This window comes from Battus philenor, unplaced genomic scaffold (assembly GCF_028537555.1).
Source record: "Battus philenor isolate CCGP_79_NKW_IND1 unplaced genomic scaffold, ilBatPhil1.0.hap1 SCAF_3, whole genome shotgun sequence".
Classification (NCBI taxonomy): Eukaryota; Metazoa; Arthropoda; class Insecta; order Lepidoptera; family Papilionidae; genus Battus; species Battus philenor.
In genome coordinates, this window is record NW_027181693.1 from 3,064,884 (window position 1) to 3,085,603 (window position 20,720).

The window sequence follows — 20,720 nt, forward strand, 5'->3', positions numbered from 1 at the left end:
AATACCTTACTCACTTACTTAGATTTTCTAGTAAAAGAAATCTTACGTCTTCCTATCTTAAGCGTTTTGCTCCGGTATAAACTACGATTCTCATAATTTTGGATTCTATCTTGTAGAGAAATCCCGATTATAGCTCTTCCTGGCCTGTTGAGGGACTTAGTTTGTCAATAGGGCTAATATATAACATTGACAAACACTGCTTTATAAGTTAATATAATATTATTATTATTCTTTTTTTTAAGCTTATAGATGCTCACTGCAGACCTGCCCTCTCGCAATGATCACCTCGATATCCGGTTTAGCGCAACATGTGTACAGCAACTTCTAGCGATCTTAACATTGTCGTTCGGTCCACCTAGCGCCGCGTATAGCGTTTCGTGGCCGCCACTCGAGAACCTTTCGGCCCCAACGGCCAAACGTGAGCGGGGCACCGCTGCCATTATCACTTCAGACGAGCAATTGGTGACCTTGCTTCTTCTGCGGATGATGCCTGTCGTGTATATATATTAGTCAATTATTAATTCCACATAAATCACAGTGAATACCTAATTTGTTATCTTCAGGTATATCAAGCGTGTCTATTGCGAATATATATTATCAATTGTAACTATTTATTTAATTAATTAGTTTATTATTAGAAGCTACTGGATGCTGGTAGCGCAAGGCCGGTCATTGCGGCGATTTCTAGAGGAGGCCTCTGCCTTGCAGTGATGATGATGCCGGCCCAAGTCTGTATTTTGTAGGTCCTTGAGCTAAGTGACTATGGATCACCTAAAGCCGTCTGGTCCGATGTTCCTGAGAAATCCCTTGCAGTAGGTATCTATCGGTTATATATGATGATGAAAGACCTGAAAGTTACTACCTTCCAGCATTATTAAAAATCTAAATATTGCCTTTGTTAATCCATAATACTTTTTTAAAGCTCTATAATTATTTTTAACTGAGGGTTGATGGGAATTTGTCATGTATTTTCATATGCCGTTTCAGTGTACCTCTCTGTGTGAAACCCTGGCTACAAATACTACATTTGTGTGGTTTCTCGCCCGTGTGTATTCTATGATGATCATCTAATCTTTTCTTAGCAGAGAAACTTTTCGGACAATAAAGACAAGTAAATGGCCGTTCACCGGAGTGTACTCTTTTATGTTCAACTAGCGATGAACTGGCTGCATAAGATTTATCACAAAGATCACACTTGAACATTTTCTTTCCTTCATGTAATTGCATATGTCGTATAAGATTACTCTTTTCTGAAAAGGGGAAGGTACATATTTGGCATATAAACTTCTTTCCGCTGTGACGTTTTGAAATATGAGATAGTAGAACCGTATTAGAAAAGAATTTCTTGCCACACTGTTGACACTCATGTTTTCTTTCTCTATTTTCCTCGTGCGTTTCCAAATGAGCCTGAAAAATAATTCCAAATTAAAAAAAAAACTCTTACTGAAAAATAAAAAAACAAATGACACATTGTACATATATTAAGATTATTACCTTTAACACAGTGGTGGAAACAAATTTTTTGCCGCAAACATCACACACGCATAATTTTCTTTCGCCATGCGTCTTCATATGCATGTGTAGTGTGTGTTTGTTCTTAGAAATCTTTCCACATACGCGGCATTTTAACACATCAAGGTTTACACGGGTGTGTTCACTTTCTTTATGACGCCTTAAACCACTCCAAGTCATAAATGTCTTGTTGCAAGTCGCACAGGAGATTGATATCTAAAATAGGGATACTGTTGCTATTTTGATTTATTTATTAAAAGACAATTCATTCTATTGCACTTAATCCTTGGCCAATGTCAATCGTTTGTCAATAAAACTATTATTTTGACGTCAGTTGTGACCCGCGGGATAGCAGGCGATCGTTAAAATATGAAGGTTAAAGTTGCAGCTACAATTTCTTTAAAGTTTCTTTGGTGAATCTAACGAAGGAATTAAGCAGTTGTAAGTTTCCAGAATCATACCCTAACCCAAATGTAAACTTTGTTTTGCTGTCTCGATGAAATCATATTTGGTTATAGGAAGTAAACTAACAAAAGAATCGTCGAGAAAGTTTTTTGAAAATATATATCGAATTTATTGTGGACGAATATAAACATTCTTTTAGGATATCTTGTACCCATCAATTTTTGTACCCAAAAAATATCTATACTCAGCTTGGATTGATTAATTTGTAAGCTGTGGTCATCATCATGTTAACCCATAGATGACTACTGCAAGGCATAGGCCAGGCCTCCTCTAAAGATTGCTATAATGACCTGTCTTGTATGGTCCATATACAGCAATTTCCCGTCTGTCAACCTGTCTCAATATTCAAAGACTTTTAAATCTTATCTTTAGGGGTCCATGCCGGGCCAACAGCTGTCTATTACATTGATGATACAACTATTGAGCATAATTACTCTAGCAATTAGTCTGATTTGATCTTGCAGTGAAACTCCTAGCTTAACCTTATCCATTGATCACTGGTTGACCTTTAGCTTGATATAATAAATTGAAACTTTGTATGAAGTAACAGACAAAGTTACCACTGAATTCAATCTTTAAGAAAATGTAACAAGTTTTATATTTTAATTTTAACTTACTTTCTTACCCTCATGTTCCAATTTATGTGCCTCAAATCGTTCAGAGTAACTGAATATTTTCTTACACATTTTGCAGGAGAATATTTGCGGTTTCTTTGATGTGGATAAATTTATCCTTGAAACAGATTTTACCACCAATTGCTTGGGATGAGTTGTCTTCAATCTGTAATGGATAAAAACAGAATATAAATTTCTCATGCTTTTTATGTAATGTTATGAGTTAATATATAAGTGTCACACACTCCAGAGATAACATAGGATACAGCTCGGAGTTAATCATCTCATCACCAATTGTTAAGGCCAGATCTTTTATATCAGAGTACAGGAAGTCAACACATTGTACAATAAACAAACCATGAGAGCTGCTAAGCTAAGATGGTAATGTCTACCATAATTTGCCAGCTCTCCAAAACCCTGCTCAGTCTGTCTTGACCTTGATAGCGTCTGATGACAGGGGTCCCTGACTGGTAATGTTCTTTTAATTAAACTGTTCGTTCATTTTAGGTGTTACAGAGTCCTCTATAGCTGCTCATATAGTATAGTATATGTGGATAGCACATTAAAACTCGGTTCATGGGAGTACTTTCCCAAAATCGCTGACGGCATCAGGAGGTTTGCAGGGATTCCTCGAGTTGGGCTGGTTACTTTAGCTGTAGAAATCACCCCATTGTTACGCTAGAATATGTTATATTACATAACATTTTGTCTTGTAGGTTTTGTAGGTAACCTGATATTTAAATTTCATTTAAAAAGAGCAACTGTTGAATTTTAGATTTGCTCTTATCAACAGATCAGCATTCCGAGCAGATGGTAGCTTACTGTCAGCATGACATTAGATGGTACCATACTGTTAAAATAATTGATGTTTCCAAAGTGCATATATAAGCCTATATGAATAAATATATTTTAAATTTTGATATTTTTATCTCTAAAGGTTTTCAAGAATAATAATGTAAAACGGTGTGAGCTGTAAAGATCACTTAGTATGAAATAAATATGCCCATTCATATCTTAAACAACCAATTTGAACAACATTGAAAAATTAGGATTAAATTAAGATAAAAATTGGTTCATTGTCTTACCTTTTTGAAATCTTCTTTATATTGTTACAGTCTGATAATTCATCCTTAATAATAACTTCATCCATTTTAATATTTGTCACATCATCTAAAATAATCCATTTAAATTTATATATTTATCTAATCATTGGAAAATGGATATTTATATGCCTAAAGTTAAAATGATGGCTTTTTGTAGAAAATATTTGTATCTAAAGATCTCTTAATACAAGTGAGATAGATAACAGAGAGGTTGGGAGAATAAAGGCTAATAAAAGCTTCTATTATTAACTTATTTATTAGTAACTCATTGAAGGGACTTCCACAATTTTAAATGATCCTGGTCTTATTGGAAATCTCTAGCAGAAGGCCAGTGTTCAACAGTAGATGTTTCAAGGCTGAAATGGTGACGATGATCAAACATATTTAATATTTAATAATATATCAAATATATAAGTTCATTTGGTAGTCATAACTTTTAATGACCTATAAATTGGAATATGTTACATAAATTACTTTTTTATTGGAATGTGACAGGCCAATAACTTCTAGCAATACAAAATCTGCAAGTAAAGAATAATTAATTTTAATATGTAGTACCAGTACATTGCTTATTATTTCTGAAGCCATTGATTTTAGCCTGCCCTACATCCTAGTGTACCATACATGTATTGATAGCCAATAAGATATACATTCCCCCTAAAAGTTTCAACTTTAACACCTATAAACAATCTTACTGTATGCCACTATTTTAATACATAGCTTACCATTTTTAAGCATCTCTGTATTATTCTGTTCAGTCTTTATGTTATCAATTTCAAATCTGTTGTCATAGTCATCATCACTCACCCCTCCATGGGAGGAATTAGTTGGAACATAATTTTCACACTTAACAGTTCCATTATATTCCAGTAAGGCATTGTGAGATCTTATACATACTTGTTTGAAATTAGCCACTTTTGTTAGAAAATTAAAGCAATTTTCACATATTGTTTTAGGTAAATTCTCATTTTGATGCACCTGTAAAAAAAGACAAAGGCGGTTCATATGTAAGTACCAATAGTTGTCTCTGCAGTTGCTCTGCTTATGGAGTTGGAGGTAAATATAATTTGGATTCTAGACATTTTAAAATACAGCACAGCAGTTTCTTAAATTTTGAATTTCTATTGATTTGGAATAAATGTTATTTATAGTGGGTTGCTTTTCCTTATTTTTAAATATTGTGGTAAAAAATGCAAAGTCAATAAAACTATACTTATTACTCCAGCAGTATTTAACTAAAATATAAAAATTAATGTAGTTGGCATTGACTGTGTAGCTTGATATAAATGTTTGTTTTTAAATCTGCTATCAATCCAACAAAGTATATTAGGAATTAGTAATGTTTATATTATGACAAAATAATTATTGCCCTGCATTTCCATATATAGAATTTATATTGTAATGTAAGTAAGGAGTATAATGAATTGCTAATTCTTTGTAATCCTTATTTAAACTAGAGTCTTCTGTATTATTTTGTAAAGAAGGATAGAAAATATCTCTAGAGAACACTTTCAAAGATAACCAAACTATATTTTCATAATAAAACTCATTAAAAAAAGATAGTATTTAGTCATTATATACCTTAATAAAATATTTTTAAAATATCAAAATTTAAGTAAATGATATATTTTCTTACTTCAATTGATGTACAAAAAGAATATAAGTTTGGTGAAACATTTTCAAACAAAAAATATTTGAAATTTTCGTTTGTTTTTAAGCAAGCACGGCATATTTTATTGAAATAAGTCATTTTTGCAGCATTTGTTACTTGCGTTTCGTATTTTGTAAATATAGGTGTTTGACATGTCTTAAGTGACGTTGTCAAAATACAAGGACGAATGTTTACTTTGAGATCCCTGATAATGCTTTAAAAAGAATCATTTTTAATTTTTTTAATGTCCACAGAAAACATCAGACGATGATAAAATATAACAAAAATGAAAAGAATTTTTTAGTGACAAACAAAAATGTTTATACTATAAGTAAACAGTTTAGCAACTTATAAACATTATCAAAATTTTTGTATCGATTTCTATAATTATAATTTAATTCTTATATATATTTTTTAATTTTATTAATTACATTGTATAATTTTTTACGATGGAAGCTACGAAACTGGTTTGCCTATTACAATTATTTTTTGAATATCGTAATACAAATCGAGTTATAACACATTGCATTTTAAGATTCATGAACCTCGTTAGTTTATTATATTGTTTTAGACGTTTTTTGCTTTTAATGGCTTCAGAATTACTTATGCAAAATAAAAGGGATACATCATTCGCTTTATGCCATGATATTGGATATTGAAAATAACGGCGCTACAATTCTCTGACCACCCTTCATTAATACTTCTTTTCTTCTCTCTTTCTAAGTCGCAGGTTTATCTTGAGCCGTGCATCAATTCTTTTACTGTCTTATAAAAAATGCAGGAAAGGGAGTGTTATCATAAATAAAAGACAATTAACAAAACAATTATAAAAATATATTATAAGATTATTTGTATAAAATCTCATACATTATCTCTTCAAAGGAATGTCTCAATAGCCAACACCATAATAAACTATATAAAAATCTCTACTTGTAGTAAAATTTTCTTAAATGATTACTTATTTAATACAATTGTCAATTTATAATAAAAAGATAAATTTTGTGGTAACACTGTATTATTTAAATTTTCTTTTAATAATTTTTGTTCATTTGTATAAATATTGTAATAAGCGGTAGTTAATAGACTTAATATTTATCCGTAATGCTAAGTCATAATTAAATTTAATTTTCTATTTATTATCTTCAGTGCGAGTAAATTATTGTAACTGCTAAAGAAACGGATACCGGCAACATTGTTCATGAATTATATATTCAAATCTTATAATTTCCCTTGCATGAACGGTTTCAGATATTTTTCGAAACTTTGGTTAACTGGTTCAGCATTAAGAGGGCTCTTCATTGCTTCTTCCATAAGTCTCTCATAGGCTCTCCCATCGTATGCGCCGAGAGCCGAACGTAATATCTAAAACAAATTTATAGATAAAATTATTTAATAATAATTACTCTAGAGTACCTCATCGATTTTTTTTTATACAAGCAACAAATTTGGAATGATCACTTAACGTTTAGGCCTTATTTAATCGACAGTATTTTAGAATTTGAAAAACCGAATGTATTTAAACTTAATGTAAACAATTAATAATAATAATATTTATTTTTATTAATATCTGTACTGTGTAGCATTCACTGTAATACAGAAGCCAGTGTGTATCCGATTACAGTCTAGATTTAAAGTTCAAAAAATCGGTCTATATAATAATTAAACAGGGAAAATAAACAAGGAACTTAAAAAAGAATTAATTTTAAGTCATCGTCGTCTTCGTTTAGCCCTTAAACGCCCACTGCGAGGCTTTGCCGGAGGATATCTATGGGGATATACGATAATCGCCACGTTCAGCGGGTTAGTCATCTAGGGTAATCCTATTTAATTAATACACAAAGCTTAAATTGTTTAGGATTGTATCCCAGAAATCGAACCCGCGACCTACGATTCGACGAAGTCTCAGTGATTTACCGCTATGCTACCATTGACCATGCAATATAGTGTCGGTAAACAATAATGTGTATTTGTAACATCAGAAACATAGCTTGATATAAGGCAATTCATTCATCTTTTAAAATTTGATTTATACCGGTTTTTTAACATCATAAAATAATTAGTTTAATTAAAAAAAAGAATTCCATTAATTTTCTAATTTAAGAATACACATGAAATATTTAGACTTACCTCATCACGTATGTCAAACGCATCGACTAAACCAACGGCATCTGGTCTGAGCTTTACCAACAAGTCTTCGTACCAGTTTTGCAGCTCTTCAATGTTGCGTTCAGAAATTGATGTAAACTAAAATGAAAGTGTATTTAAATTGGTACATTGAAAAAAAAAAAGTTACCGCATCACTATAAAAGAAGACAGAAGAAATAAATCTACTTTAAAAGGGTAGTATCCGATGTTTGACTTTTGTATAATAACTTAAAGTTAAAGAATTTGCTAATAGCTGGAAAGTAATTCTAGATCCAAACGGGTAACACGGACAGTTAACATAACCTTCTAGTGCAAGTCACACAACTAACTACATTTGCTTATGTAGGTTGGAAAAATGTTTTTTTTTAAAACTATTACTAGCTATGCCCACAACTTCGTCCGAGTTAAATTTAACAAAAAAAATAGATTTTTTTCGTTTTTACTTTAATTATTATTAATTTTTATCTTTTAATAATTGTTCTAAAAACAAAAGTTTTTACTTATTACACCAGTTGCCTACCAGTATAACTCCCGTCAAAATCCATCCAGTCATCCCAGAGATTAGCCGGAACAAGCAGACAGACAGACCAAAATAATGCAATGTAAAATATAGTAAAATGCGGTAATTTTTATATTACAAACATACTTTAATTTTATTCATTTGTACAGAATTCATCATTTACCACAAATGGCTGCTTGACTCTTATGGTACTGGAGTTTGGACCCTGAACAGATAAGCAAAGCATAGGAGCTCTATCCACAATATGGATAGATGACGCTTTCAACTGCTCGCGTTGGGAATATAATTGTGTGTGTGTGTGTGTGTGTGTGGGGGGGGGGGGGGTTTGTCCAGAAATGGACATCTTACCGCTGAAATGTTATTGATTAATTCATTGAGCGCATCTCCATTATTTCATAACTACTTAAAACTTAAGGAAAATAAGCATCCGGATATTATCTTATTCAGTATTCCATAAAAGAAACAATCCAAATATATTTAACACATAATATTCCTGATTATACTTCTTGTTTTGCTCTATTGTAAGCGAGATATTGTAGTCCCACGTTTGGGATACAGGTGTTAAGAATGATTTGTCTAGACAGTCTTGCCGTACATTCCAGCTCTACCAGGACATAACCTGGGCTTTCTCTTGCAGCCTGGTTCTCACTTTAAGCCCTGTCTAAATTGCTTATCAACATTATGTCAGCTGATAAATGACCAATACATGGCATAGGCTTTCTTCAAAAATCACCACGATGCATGACGCTGCATCCAACAATGGCACTTGACTTTGGTGACTTCAGTTCACGATGGATGTGCTCCGACAACTGCTACTTCAGATGACCAATTCTTGAACCTATGTCGGTGGCCTTGGTTCTTAAGTGGATCTATTATATTTACTAATATTTGATTGCAATAGTTGGTTTACAAAATTAGAAATATATGTCTTACCCTAAGTAAATCGCCAACACACTGCAGTGCCCAGAATACAACATATAGTTCCACCAGTTGTTGCAGAACAAGGCGTAGAGGTGCTGATGTGTTCTGGACAAGCTTCTCGGTCTCATTATGGTAGCTGGAGAGAATAATTGCGCGACAGTGTGCCTATAGAAAAAAAAAATTAATAATTATCCATATAGTCACTTAGATATATCAGAATTTAGTGCACTGGCAATAAAGAATTTTTTTTTAATTTGTTAATTTTATAATTTAATAATATTTATCGATTAAATAACTATTAGTATATATTTATCAATTGACGTTGAATTTATAAATTCATTGTCAAAAAATTGAAAATATTGTTGCAATAAAAAAAATTATATATGGCATTTATCAATAATGAAGCATATATTACCGATGTATGAAAGATCGGGATTAATTACAGATTTTGGAATTGCTATTGTTAAGAATACTATTTGTTCGCATAATAACGTACCTTTTTATTTAATAGAATCAAGCGTTATTTTGCGGAAGTCCATCTTAAGTAAGAAAAGGACCAACATATAGCCATTTCCGCACATGCAGTGGTAGTCATGCAACCAAGTGCACAGCCCGCCAGCTCGCTGATAAATGCGCATGCGGCAAAGAATGCGAATTACACAACTACCACCGCTAAATCACTCAACACGTGTTTCACCCCTCCACGGGGCATCTTCAGGAGTTATGTTACACGGATTAGTGCTAAACACACTACACTGTGTTTGGCACTAATGAATATAAGACCGCATGTGCGGAAGTAGCTATTGTACGGCACTTATTGAAACAACCACGCATCACAGTCTTGCTATGTTTTGTACAAATTGCATTATAATATACATGAAGTTCCTGTAAATTGTCGTCTTGTTGTATTATTTATTTAACTCCTTGACATACATTGGTTTTGACTCGTCGCGCAGTTCATATGCCGTTGTTTACTTTTATTGTAAACTAGCAATATAACAATATAAGGTTACAAAATTTTATACAGCAATGCAATTTACTTGTTCATGAGTGATCGCATTAGTGATCGCGCGCCAGGCAAGCCAAATTAAATGGTGTCCTTCGAATGCGTCGATGCACATTTTATTTGTACGCCAAGGTGATAATTTAGCCATGAAAAACTACCTTATAGAACGTATTTCATAATTAACAAAAATTAAATTTTGCTGTAATATTTAGAATTTATGACTTGCACTATCTATTATTGAAACAACAGGAGTTTGTGTTCATAAACATTGACGGTGAATTAAAAATCTGATATATCGGTAATTAATGCCCATTTTTGATACCTCGGTAAGAAATCCCTCCATATAAAATTGTCTGATAATTTCTTGTTTATTTATGTTCCGAAGATCTATATTTTTATTTACTGATATCTTAAGTTGTTTAGGTATAAATTTTTTCAAACATTATTACCTCGGATGCGGCTGTCAGTTGAACAGAAGTCATATTCCAGGCGTCTTCATAGGACATGCCGGCCGCTTGCCGTTTCTCGATCTGCGCCACGCATAAACCTATTTTCCTTGAAAAGTTTTTTTTGTTAATTAATTAAAATTCAAAATCGGACATAGACATCGATTGGCCATCACGAGAAATAAATAAATTTGTGTAAGTCAAGTAACTTACCCAGCGGCTAGGCGTTGAAAGCCGCTAATGATGCCCTGGATGGAGTTGTCCCAGGGCGGAGAGCGTCGTCCCGCACGCACGGCACCCACATACGCCACAGTCGGCGGCAGTGCCCCCTCCGAAGTCTTCCAGGCCTTCACCAGATACCTACAACAGACGAGCATAGTAAACAAAGGGGTTTCTTCATCTGGTGATAGAGGTTTTAACTGATCATGGTCTTGTGAACAATCGTATTTGGGCAGGATATGCTTACAAGAAGGGACTACTGGTCACGTACAACTTCGGTTCACCGGGGTTCTTCACCTAGATCGCCAGTAGAGGAATTGAGAGGGCTAGATAAAACCCAGCCACGATGAAAAATAAGTGCAATGTGACCAACTTTCGAAAACCAGACCGTTGGTACAAGATAAAGGTTATTTTGCTAAATCTTACCATCAGACAATTTTAATGAATAAGAACATTTTAACTCAAATTTTATTAATGAAAAATAATAAATAGAATGTAATGTATGTATGTTTGTATGTATGTATATATATAAATATATATATATACACATACATATATATATACAAAAAAGTATGCACATAATAAAAAAAAAAAATTAAATTATATTCCTAATACAAGACGGCTCTACACTAAATTTGTAACAATTTTTTTTTAAACTTAGTTATATTAACTTTCGGTAAATAGATAAAAAATAATCAGAAATGCGGACATTCGCTGAAGGACCAGTGCCACCGACAAAGCTTGAAGAATTGCTCGTCTGAACCATGAAATGTTGGGGCCGAAAGTTCCCGAGTGGCGACTAAGAGTCGGTAGACGCTGAGTGAGGCTTCGCACTATAGTGGACTGACGATATTAAGGTCTGAGATGTAGTCAGCGGTCATTGTGGCGATCTTTGGGAGAGACTTATGCAGTGGGCGTCTATCGGCTGAAAGCAAAAATGCTAGTGTTACCTTGCGGTCTGCAGCAGCATGACCGTGTTCTCTCCCTCGTAGGTGCACGCGGCGGTGACCATGCCATAGGTGAGAGGCAAGTTGGAGGACAGCATGTAGCCGTGGCCGCCGCACGCCAGCCGGCACCGCTCCACGCAAGCCGCCGCGTCGCTTGTCGTGATTGCTTTCAGACAACACGACAGAGCGTGCAGCTGGTGAACGAAGTCATCGGTACAATAACTAGTTATCGTGTTCTATGGTGAAACGGTACTTCAAGTGACATTAGCGTGTTTTCAAGAAATAACATCGGAAGTCACTCTTGCGAGTTGCATGAGTAACGATGTGACTTTCTTAGATACAAACTTCTCTAATATATTTTGGGGACATATATAACATTATATTAACATACACCTTACGATACAATTAAACTTTAATAAAATGCAATTTTTGTAATATTTCAAAATTTACAATTGGAATCTCTCGCAGTTGTTTATGTAATTATTTGTAAAACATCAAGTTTGTTTAGGTCGCTTAAAATTTATGAAAAAGATTTAAGATGTACATTCACATAGCTAACTTGTCAACAAGAAGCTCTTACACCCAGTTCCAATCACACTGAGTAAAATTATCACTATGAAATGTGTTGCATTAATTTATTTTTTCTATTCTAATTGGACAGGCAAATAACCTTTAACATTTCCAAGTATTTCTGAAACCATTAATTTTTGGATAGGGTGTATCATACATTAATTGACAGCAAATATGCTATACATTCATACCTGTAAAGCTTTTGTCATCAAAACTGATTATGTAATAATTTTTATAGAATCATTCTTTTGCAAAATCTAGATAGTTTACACGTGAAGGAAATATTTTTTTAGTTACCATATATATTTACCTACCTGCACATAGCAAATATTTGTTTGACAATGTAGAAATGTGATAGTAAATTTACATTTCCTAACGTCTCTACAACACAAATTTATTTACGACCAGCTTTTTACACCTATAACATGTAAAGATGAGTTAGTAAGGGTTATGGTAGAATGGTTTTTTTTAATGGCCCTGCTATTGGAGGCCTCACGTACCCCTAATTTGTTGTGATCAAGGACTTTGTTTACAAATAAGTTTTTCAAATTTTTATCTTTATTCTTCATTCACTTTCATTCTTCTCATTTCCGTTGTTCTTACCTTTTTTCCTTCACAATATCTTTCATTTTGCTCTTTCATTTCTTCCTGCTTTCATCGCCTTCCTTCCATCATCTTATTACTCTTATGTGGCTAGGTATGTGTCTTTTATTCTTTATTTTATTACTTATTCTATTTTTTTTATATTACAGTTTTCTTTTTTTTTTGGGTTTGATTATTTTAATACAATACCACTTTGTTCTTATTCTATTTTTGTTTATTTGTCCTATTATTAATTGACTAGTTATTTGTGCAGTTTATTTTGTACCTACTCATCTATACTGTTTTATTCCTTTTAACAATATCACTCACCACCCTGCGAGTAAACGATAGGAATGATGGGCGAAGGTTGTCGTCGCTCATCATTAAGGCGATGCTCTCCAAATCTACTTTTAGCTTTACCTCCGTTTCCAGGGCACTACGCATCCCTGCATGTGCGGGACAATAGGTCACAAGGTGGGCCTGCGTGGGGTGGGGTAGAATGGGTTAATCCATACACTACCCCTAGTATATGGATATAGAAACTGTGAACATACTTCAGGTAGTCTCTCCAGGTCCCCGCTCTCGAGCTCTGCGGTGACGTTGTTGTACATTTCCCACAACCAGGCGGCGCAGAGTCGGAACGCGTGCACCGTGGCCGTGCCCACCAGCAACTTGTGCTGTTGTGTCACGTAGTCCAGGATCTGAGGCTCCGGCTCGCTGGAGATCAAACAGTTAAGCTATTAGTAATTATCAGTTGTGATGCGCCATGAGTATTGTGCCATATAAAATGCATCTACGCTTTGTCTTACGATATGGTATGTATGACTGGCGACTGAACGTATGTGTGTATGTCTCTCTCTATTTTACTATCTCTTTCTTTATCTCGTCCTGCTCTTGTGTGTCTCTCTCTCTGTGTGCACATACGTTTATATGTGATCTCCCGATTCGGTGGAATAACTAAAGTAATTATAACATTAAATTACTCAGCTGAAGAGAAAGGTTCTCTATTGGCGACCGCGAGTCGGTGGACGCTTAGACCGATCATCGAGGCGATTTTTGGGAGAGGCCTAAGTCTTGCAGTGGTTGTCTATCGGCTGATGTGATGGTGATGAACTCTATCATATGGTGGGTATGTGCTAATTTTCACCACGATTAACATGTAACTTTGACTATTTTTAAATTAGAAAAATGGTAGCGCAGTTTTTGGTATTTCACATATCTTTGGGACATGCTGCTGCTAATCAATCGTTAATATTTTTCCTTTAGCCGGCTCGTACTGCAACCATGAAAGTGAGAAAATATGGGACTACTTTATTCAGCGGTACAACCACGACCACGAATAAATAATTGCCTTTAATAATAATTATAAATTTAACAATTACTAATAGTTAACACGTGTTTCATTTATAATATACTTAAAAGTAGGTAGGTTTATTCATGTAAAACTACTCACTCGGGTTTCAGCTGCGACTGCCTCCTGACAGCGGAGTATCTGGTGGCGATGGTGACCGCCTTCGCCATGTAGTTGCAGACGTCGTGCACCAGCATTACCCGCACGAACATCATCGTGCCGTATGTTAGCTTGGAGCTAGGGGCGTTCACGTATGTACCGTCCTGTAAAAGGAAAAAATATATCTATTTGTATTCCAAATATTTATAAATATTGTATTGTCAAAAAAAAAAACAATTACATATGAAATAAGTTTACTATTATATATATTTTTAAAAATAAAACAACATCCACAGATATTGTACGTCTGTGGTCTTTTAGTCAGATTTTTTGGAAATTAATTCCAGTCTTTAGAGAGATAGCGATTTAACACATGTCTTACTTGGTTTTCAAGACAAACTACGTTGTACACGATATTAATTGTATTACCTAGCTTATACTACTACCTAAGTGGAATTCGCAAATTCCGCGGATTCGAAAAGGCAGAGCACAGAGGGCGTTTAGCCTTAAACCTCTGTTAAGATAGCAAGCTTGAGGGATACCTGGAGAGCCTTCGTTCATGCCCCTACCCTACTTTCTCGGAACTGGAGTTTCAATTAGAATAACATTTTGTTGTACCTAATTTAAATAAACATGTGTACATTTGTCATTAATGTATGAAAAAGTTTTTAAATTTATTGTAATTTTTTTTGTATGTGTCTATGTTTACGTACCCTAAAACCAAAATGGATGAATTATTGTTTTTTTATGTTTTAATTAAGGTCAAATGTTTATCAGTTAAGAGGGTAGACGTTTTAATTTACTTAGTAGTTTGTTATGTGGAGGCTTACTTGCAATATTTATATTTTATTCTCCATAACAACATTCCACGTGCTTTATCGAAAATATGTTAATAATTGTCAAATTATTATATTATGTGGACCAGAAAGTAATGTCGCTTTCTTAAGTTAAATTCACACGACTACATTTGTAACAAGTTTTTATTTCTAATCAACAATATATTCACCTTCGTCATCAACAGCCTTTTGCCATGTTGTATACATATTTTCAAGGCCGAGGCGGCAATTTGTTTCTCTGTAAAACATGTCGACAGAAATGACATTAGTTTCCGGTCCTCCTAATATAACGATTTACTTTTATTTATTCCATTTATTATAAACGTAATATTATTTTGCCAGTTGTGTACGTTATAAGAATGCCAGAAGAGCTGAATTTAATACAAATTTAAATCAAATTGAGCTCCCGTACAATGGCATCCTTAAACAAAAAACTATTAGGGTTCAAACTCGCCTCGACAAGAAATCTAAGAGCTCACAACAATACAGACGGATTTTTTTTATGGTCACTTACAACATCCATAATACAGTAGTATAGCAATTCATTCTCAAGCTTTATTAAAGCTTATAAACTCTTACTCTTCACACTTAAATAAGAATTTTTTTATCAAGTTTATATTTAATAAACTATTCAAATTGATTATACTATAATTCAGAGACATTCAAAGATATGCGCAAAGCACAATTTTCGTGAGTTGTATAACATTCTTTCTTCTATTCATATCAGCCGATAGACGCCTATTGTATGAAATTAGTCTACCCTGAAGTTCGCTATAATGAAAGGTCTGGCACTGCACCGACCTTGACTGTGTTGTCAGACCACCTAGAGGAGATCTCCCGGTCACTTTTCGGCCACAATGACCGTTAACTGTATGTGCAATAAGCCGCGTCTTTGTGCCTGCCACTTGGTTCAGTGACTTTAGTTCTTCTGTGGATTATCTCACTTCTGATTCGATTCCGCAGCGAAGCTCCTAGCTTATATGGAAAGACCTATTGCTCTCTGAGTTACGTTGAACCTTCACACATGACCCATTGTTTTCATTACAAACACTAAACTAAAGCTAGCTTCGTAAGATTCATCAAAAACATGTCTATTTCGACAAGACCGTTAGCGAAAGGTACACACACGTGTTTAAAAGTCTATTTTGCATATACAAATAGAGGTCATGCATAACGATGCTATGTCATAGCTTACAATATTAGCGTTCCGTCGTGTTACATAACCATACGTCGATTTCTTAACGGCCAAGTTATCGTTATTTATGGCTCTGTATAACCTCGTCACAGTCTTCAATTATCGAAATTTTCCGCTTGAATATATGTCAATATTATAACCCTTATAAGATTGTAACGTTGCAAGTTAACGTCCCATAAATCTTAGTTAAAATTTTAACCAAAAAATATAATCACGAGAAACGTCTCATAAATCGCAATACAGCAAAAAATTGTTCAACCCTTAGCGGGTAACGGTGCATCTCAAGTGGCGTGGGGTCGTGGGAGCGTGCTATTGGTTTAACGGATCTTTGTTTTTATAACAAAAATTCCTATGCGCCCGCGCACCAGCGACAGCAGTTCACATTTGCCAGGCAGAAGGATCCTGGCCCCGGTCGCGTTCACTAGCTAGGTGTCGTCTCACGCACCGACGCACACTCTTTGTGTCGGTTGCGTTCACCAGCTACGTGTCTTCTCACGCGCCAGGGCCAATTAGAATTTACGTTATAAATTCACGCCTTGGTCCTATTCATTCTCTGGGCATCATTTAGTTCACGCCACAACCTTTACATCGCCTCGCACCCCAAAGGGGTAAGTGTTGAACAAATATTATAAAGACATCATTATTACGTAGCATTTATCTATAAGTTAGAGCTCAACATTTTGTCTGTGTCCATAGTTCCATCATTATGTATTCATTATTACTTTTCAATTTGTTTAATTGTTTATCTCTCCTATTATTGTTTTACATGCTTTACATTTTATAACTCCGTTCTGACAGTAAACAATCACATCAACTGCTTTCGGTTTCTGCTCTTACTTCATCGCAAGCCATCTCCGGGTTTACTGTCAGCGGAGCAAATTTTACATATACTTATATATGTATATCATAACTGTGACATTTATTCACAGGTGCTACCTTACGCTTCGAGTTTTACACTGCGACTTTTATGCCGTGACTTTTATACTGCGAGTTTTACATTGCAAGTTTTACACTGCAAGTTTTATGCAGCAAGTTCTACACTGTTGAAATTATATCACCGTGCACCGGAACCGACACATACTGCAACCTACCGGCGCTCCCCAGCTCTCGACTTGCAGCCGCCTGACCAGTCCTGGGAGATCGTGCGGCTGGCTACCACCACTATCAGGGGAGTACCGAGCTGCGATGTAAAATTAGACCAGGCCTTCTGCCCACCACCTATTTTAGTTAATTAAAAATATATATTCTTCTTATAACGGCACATTTTTATAACGGCACAAGATATTCTTCTAAATCAAATGAATGTTCCTTTCAAATACATTATTTTATTTTTACAATAACGTACTGGCTTACCTACTTCGAATTTTACATCCTCGTTAATTGTGATATATTACTAAACAGCATTAAATACGACAATTATGAATTTAAGTTTATAAATGAAATAAATGTATTACTGTTTGAAATACATTCCAAATACATTTTTTGGTCAAGGTCACCGAGAGAGTAATGGAGCAGACTGACTCTATGCTCCGAGATTCAATCATTTAATTGAGAAGGTACGTAGACGAACCAAGGTAATCGACGTAGATGGAAGAATTGCTAATCCCAAGTGGCAGAGAGAGAATGGTATCCACGTGGAAGACGCAGCGTCGGTAGGTCCCCCACTAGATACACCGACGACATAGTTAATTCGATATATGCCAACAGGGTACGCGGCCGGCGAGTCAGCGCAAGCCTGCGCCATACTGAGCGACTCGCGGTCCGCCCTCGAAACTGTCGCAAGATCGGACACCCTCCATCCCTTAGCGTTAAGAGTGAAGGAGAATGTGATGAAAGCGAGAGAAAAAGGGAAGGATGTAAGGTTGTTTTGGGTGAAAGCGCACGCGGGGATGGAGGGGAACGAGAGGGCGGACCAGCTGGCCAAGGAAGCGGCCCTGAAGAGTAAAAGACGACCAGAGTACGAGAGATGCCCTGTTTCATTCGTCAAGCGGCAACTGAGACTGGAGTCGCTCGACGAATGGAACAGGAGGTATGTGGAAGGAACGACGGCTTCGGTAACGAGGATGTTTTTCCCGGACGCCGTCTCAGCCTACCGCGTGCTCCGCAGCATCGAGGTGGACGCGGTCTCGGCCCAGCTCTTCACGGGGCACGGGGGGTTCTCTGAGTACCTTCATAGGTTTAAGCTCAAGGAGGACCCCTCGTGCTTCTGTGAACCGGGCGTGGACCAGACCGTGATCCACCTTGTGGCCCGGTGTCCCGCATTCGGGGGACTCCGGTTCGGCTTTGAATGCCGGTCTGGTGTGCAAATCAAGGAGGAATCAATAGCCTCCCTGATAGGCGGAGAATATAAACAATCATTTCTATCCCTTTGCAGAGAAATAGCGGAAAGTGCAATGAAAAGAAACAAAACGTAAATATAAGAAATAAATAAATAAATATATATTAAAAAATTAAAAGTAGAAAATATAATTATTAACTATTAAAATATAAAAAATCTGTGATAAAAATAATTGTATAAGAAACAAAAATGTAAAATAAAAATAAAAAAAGCTATTGAAAATGTAAAAAGCAAGGGAAGAATGATAGATGATCAGAGGAAAAGAGAAAGACAGACGAATTGTGGCATGAAAGATTAGAACAGAAAGAAAGATTATGTGAAGAATGAAAGAAAAGAGAATGAAAATAAAATAACTAAGTGAAAAAATTCAATGCTTGCAAAGTCCCTATCCCAACATAAATAGGGGTACGAGAAAAAAAAAAAAAAAAATTCGATATATGCACCGCAAGAACGGTAAAATTTTTGAAAGAGGTTAATGCCTGATATTAGGATCTCTTGTACATAAAAAGTAAAAACCGTATGATTATTTAAACAATTAACGATAGTATAATCATGTTGTTTTTTTCATGTTTATTAACTATGTGGCATATCTTTTTAACCCTTTCCTTACCGCAGTACGTTCCGCCGAAGTGACGTTACTGAGCCGGGCAGCAGCGCGCCGTTAATTGTACACATTGCTTGGCGTTAGGCTCATGTTCTCATTTAAGTATTACATATTTAAAGATTTTACTGGCATATTAATTAAAAATGGAAGTTAGTATAATTCTTAGAAATTTATTTGGCTGTGATAAACCTTAAAACAGACATCATCTACATATATGCCCACATTAAAATTTTTACGTTGATATTAAGATTCAAGTCTTTTCCCATTTGTATTGCAAACAACGCACCTAAACGTTAAATGTCTTTCGGCCAACCCTAATTGATTATTATTGCAGTGATACTTTTCTTATAATTTAAATTTTAGTTTACAAATACATGCTATACTTTCGAAAATTTTTTTGTGAGTAAAGGCGCATTCAATAACATGATTGCACCCTTAGAGGAATCAGTTCAATAACAATGCAATATAAGGAAAGGCAAATTAATGCCACCAAGATGCGGTGCTGGTACACACGGGGCGTTCAATGGAAGCCGGCTAACTCCGGCGCAGGTAACGAAAGGGTTAAAATCTGTATTCATTGTTTTTGAAATTATACAGACAAATATTCATAATTGTTTTCGTTCTTGTGAAATTAGTAACATTCCGCTGCACACGTAAACATCTTACTTGTCGTAAATTTAATGGTTTTTCCATCTGATGTTTCAATAATAAAAACAAAGCGACTTTTAACAATGAACAGACATGTCACTGTTACAGTAACATAAGAAAACATTTGCTTATTATATTTTCTCACTGGTTATATAATAAATAATTAATCTTGAAATCAAATTATCCGGTATTATTGAATAGTTATTTATAACAGGTTATAAGCATTGATTGTCATGATGTTTTAAAAGAAAAAAATAACATTTTCTTTTATTCAAATTTTGATAACACGTAATTATTTACATACATTCGATTGACGTCTGATTCTGTTAATCATTACGGCTTTAAGAGTGCCTGCAAATATTGAATTAAAATGTACACATGGAATAATGTTAAATTTTATTTAAAAAGAGTAACTGTAGGTACGGGACGGCTCTTCTCAACAGATCAACATCCTAAGCCGTTGATAGTTTATATTTTAAAATAATTGACGATTGAAAAAAGCGTGTAAATACCTACAGTGTTAAGCGTGTAAATACAGTAAAGATAGTTTGAATTGTAATTGTATCATATATTTTAAATGTATAATATCAAAGTTTTAAAACTCACCTCTAAGACTTTAGAGTTCTTCATCAGCATATGCTCCCTGGGTATCCTGACGTGATCGAGGCCGAGGAAGCCGTTGTTGGTGCCGTTCATGCCCAGTTTGGCTCCGATTTCGCCGACCTTAATGCCGGGGAGTGGCATGTGAGTCTCCTCGTCGCGCAGTTGGACGATGAAGGGATGGATGCCGTGACACTTGCCTTGCGTGTACAGCTGGGCCATCACCACACAGTAGTTCGCCGTATGCGCCACTTTAAATCGACAAGTTTATCTATTATTGTCGAGTGTCACTCGACATTGATTTTGTTCCACAAGCTCCACTGTCGAGTAATACTCGACATGGTGTAA

The 20,720-nt window shown here is 35.2% G+C and overlaps 2 protein-coding genes across 2 annotated transcripts in view; both read right to left on the minus strand.

Annotated features, from left to right (window-relative positions):
- Positions 1 to 609: 609 nt before the first annotated feature.
- On the minus strand, positions 610 to 4,526 carry LOC137926976 (zinc finger protein OZF-like). Its single transcript, XM_068770740.1, has 5 exons — positions 4,420 to 4,526; positions 3,677 to 3,761; positions 2,595 to 2,757; positions 1,495 to 1,728; positions 610 to 1,407 (listed from the first exon to the last, which is right to left on the minus strand). Exons 1-5 carry the CDS (start codon positions 4,430 to 4,432, stop codon positions 937 to 939), a joined length of 966 nt encoding a protein of 321 aa, XP_068626841.1. The 5' UTR covers positions 4,433 to 4,526; the 3' UTR covers positions 610 to 936.
- A 1,699-nt stretch (positions 4,527 to 6,225) lies between these two features.
- Positions 6,226 to 20,720, minus strand: part of LOC137927114 (acyl-coenzyme A oxidase 1-like) — a 32,045-nt gene continuing 17,550 nt past the window's right edge. The window contains exons 5-13 of the mRNA XM_068770914.1: positions 20,379 to 20,623; positions 14,155 to 14,315; positions 13,256 to 13,418; positions 11,553 to 11,743; positions 10,597 to 10,743; positions 10,387 to 10,492; positions 8,944 to 9,096; positions 7,473 to 7,589; positions 6,226 to 6,707 (exon numbers count right to left, since the gene is read on the minus strand). Coding sequence (XP_068627015.1) covers positions 6,564 to 6,707; positions 7,473 to 7,589; positions 8,944 to 9,096; positions 10,387 to 10,492; positions 10,597 to 10,743; positions 11,553 to 11,743; positions 13,256 to 13,418; positions 14,155 to 14,315; positions 20,379 to 20,623 — 1,427 coding nt within the window. The 3' untranslated portion in view covers positions 6,226 to 6,563. The remainder of the gene's footprint in view (positions 6,708 to 7,472; positions 7,590 to 8,943; positions 9,097 to 10,386; positions 10,493 to 10,596; positions 10,744 to 11,552; positions 11,744 to 13,255; positions 13,419 to 14,154; positions 14,316 to 20,378; positions 20,624 to 20,720) is intronic.

Coding starts and splice junctions, on each gene's coding strand:
- LOC137926976 (XM_068770740.1), bottom strand. Junction 2,758..3,676: donor ATAAAGAAGATTTCAAAAAG/GTAAGACAATGA, acceptor TATCCATTACAG/ATTGAAGACAACTCATCCCA. Junction 1,408..1,494: donor TTTCCACCACTGTGTTAAAG/GTAATAATCTTA, acceptor ATTATTTTTCAG/GCTCATTTGGAAACGCACGA.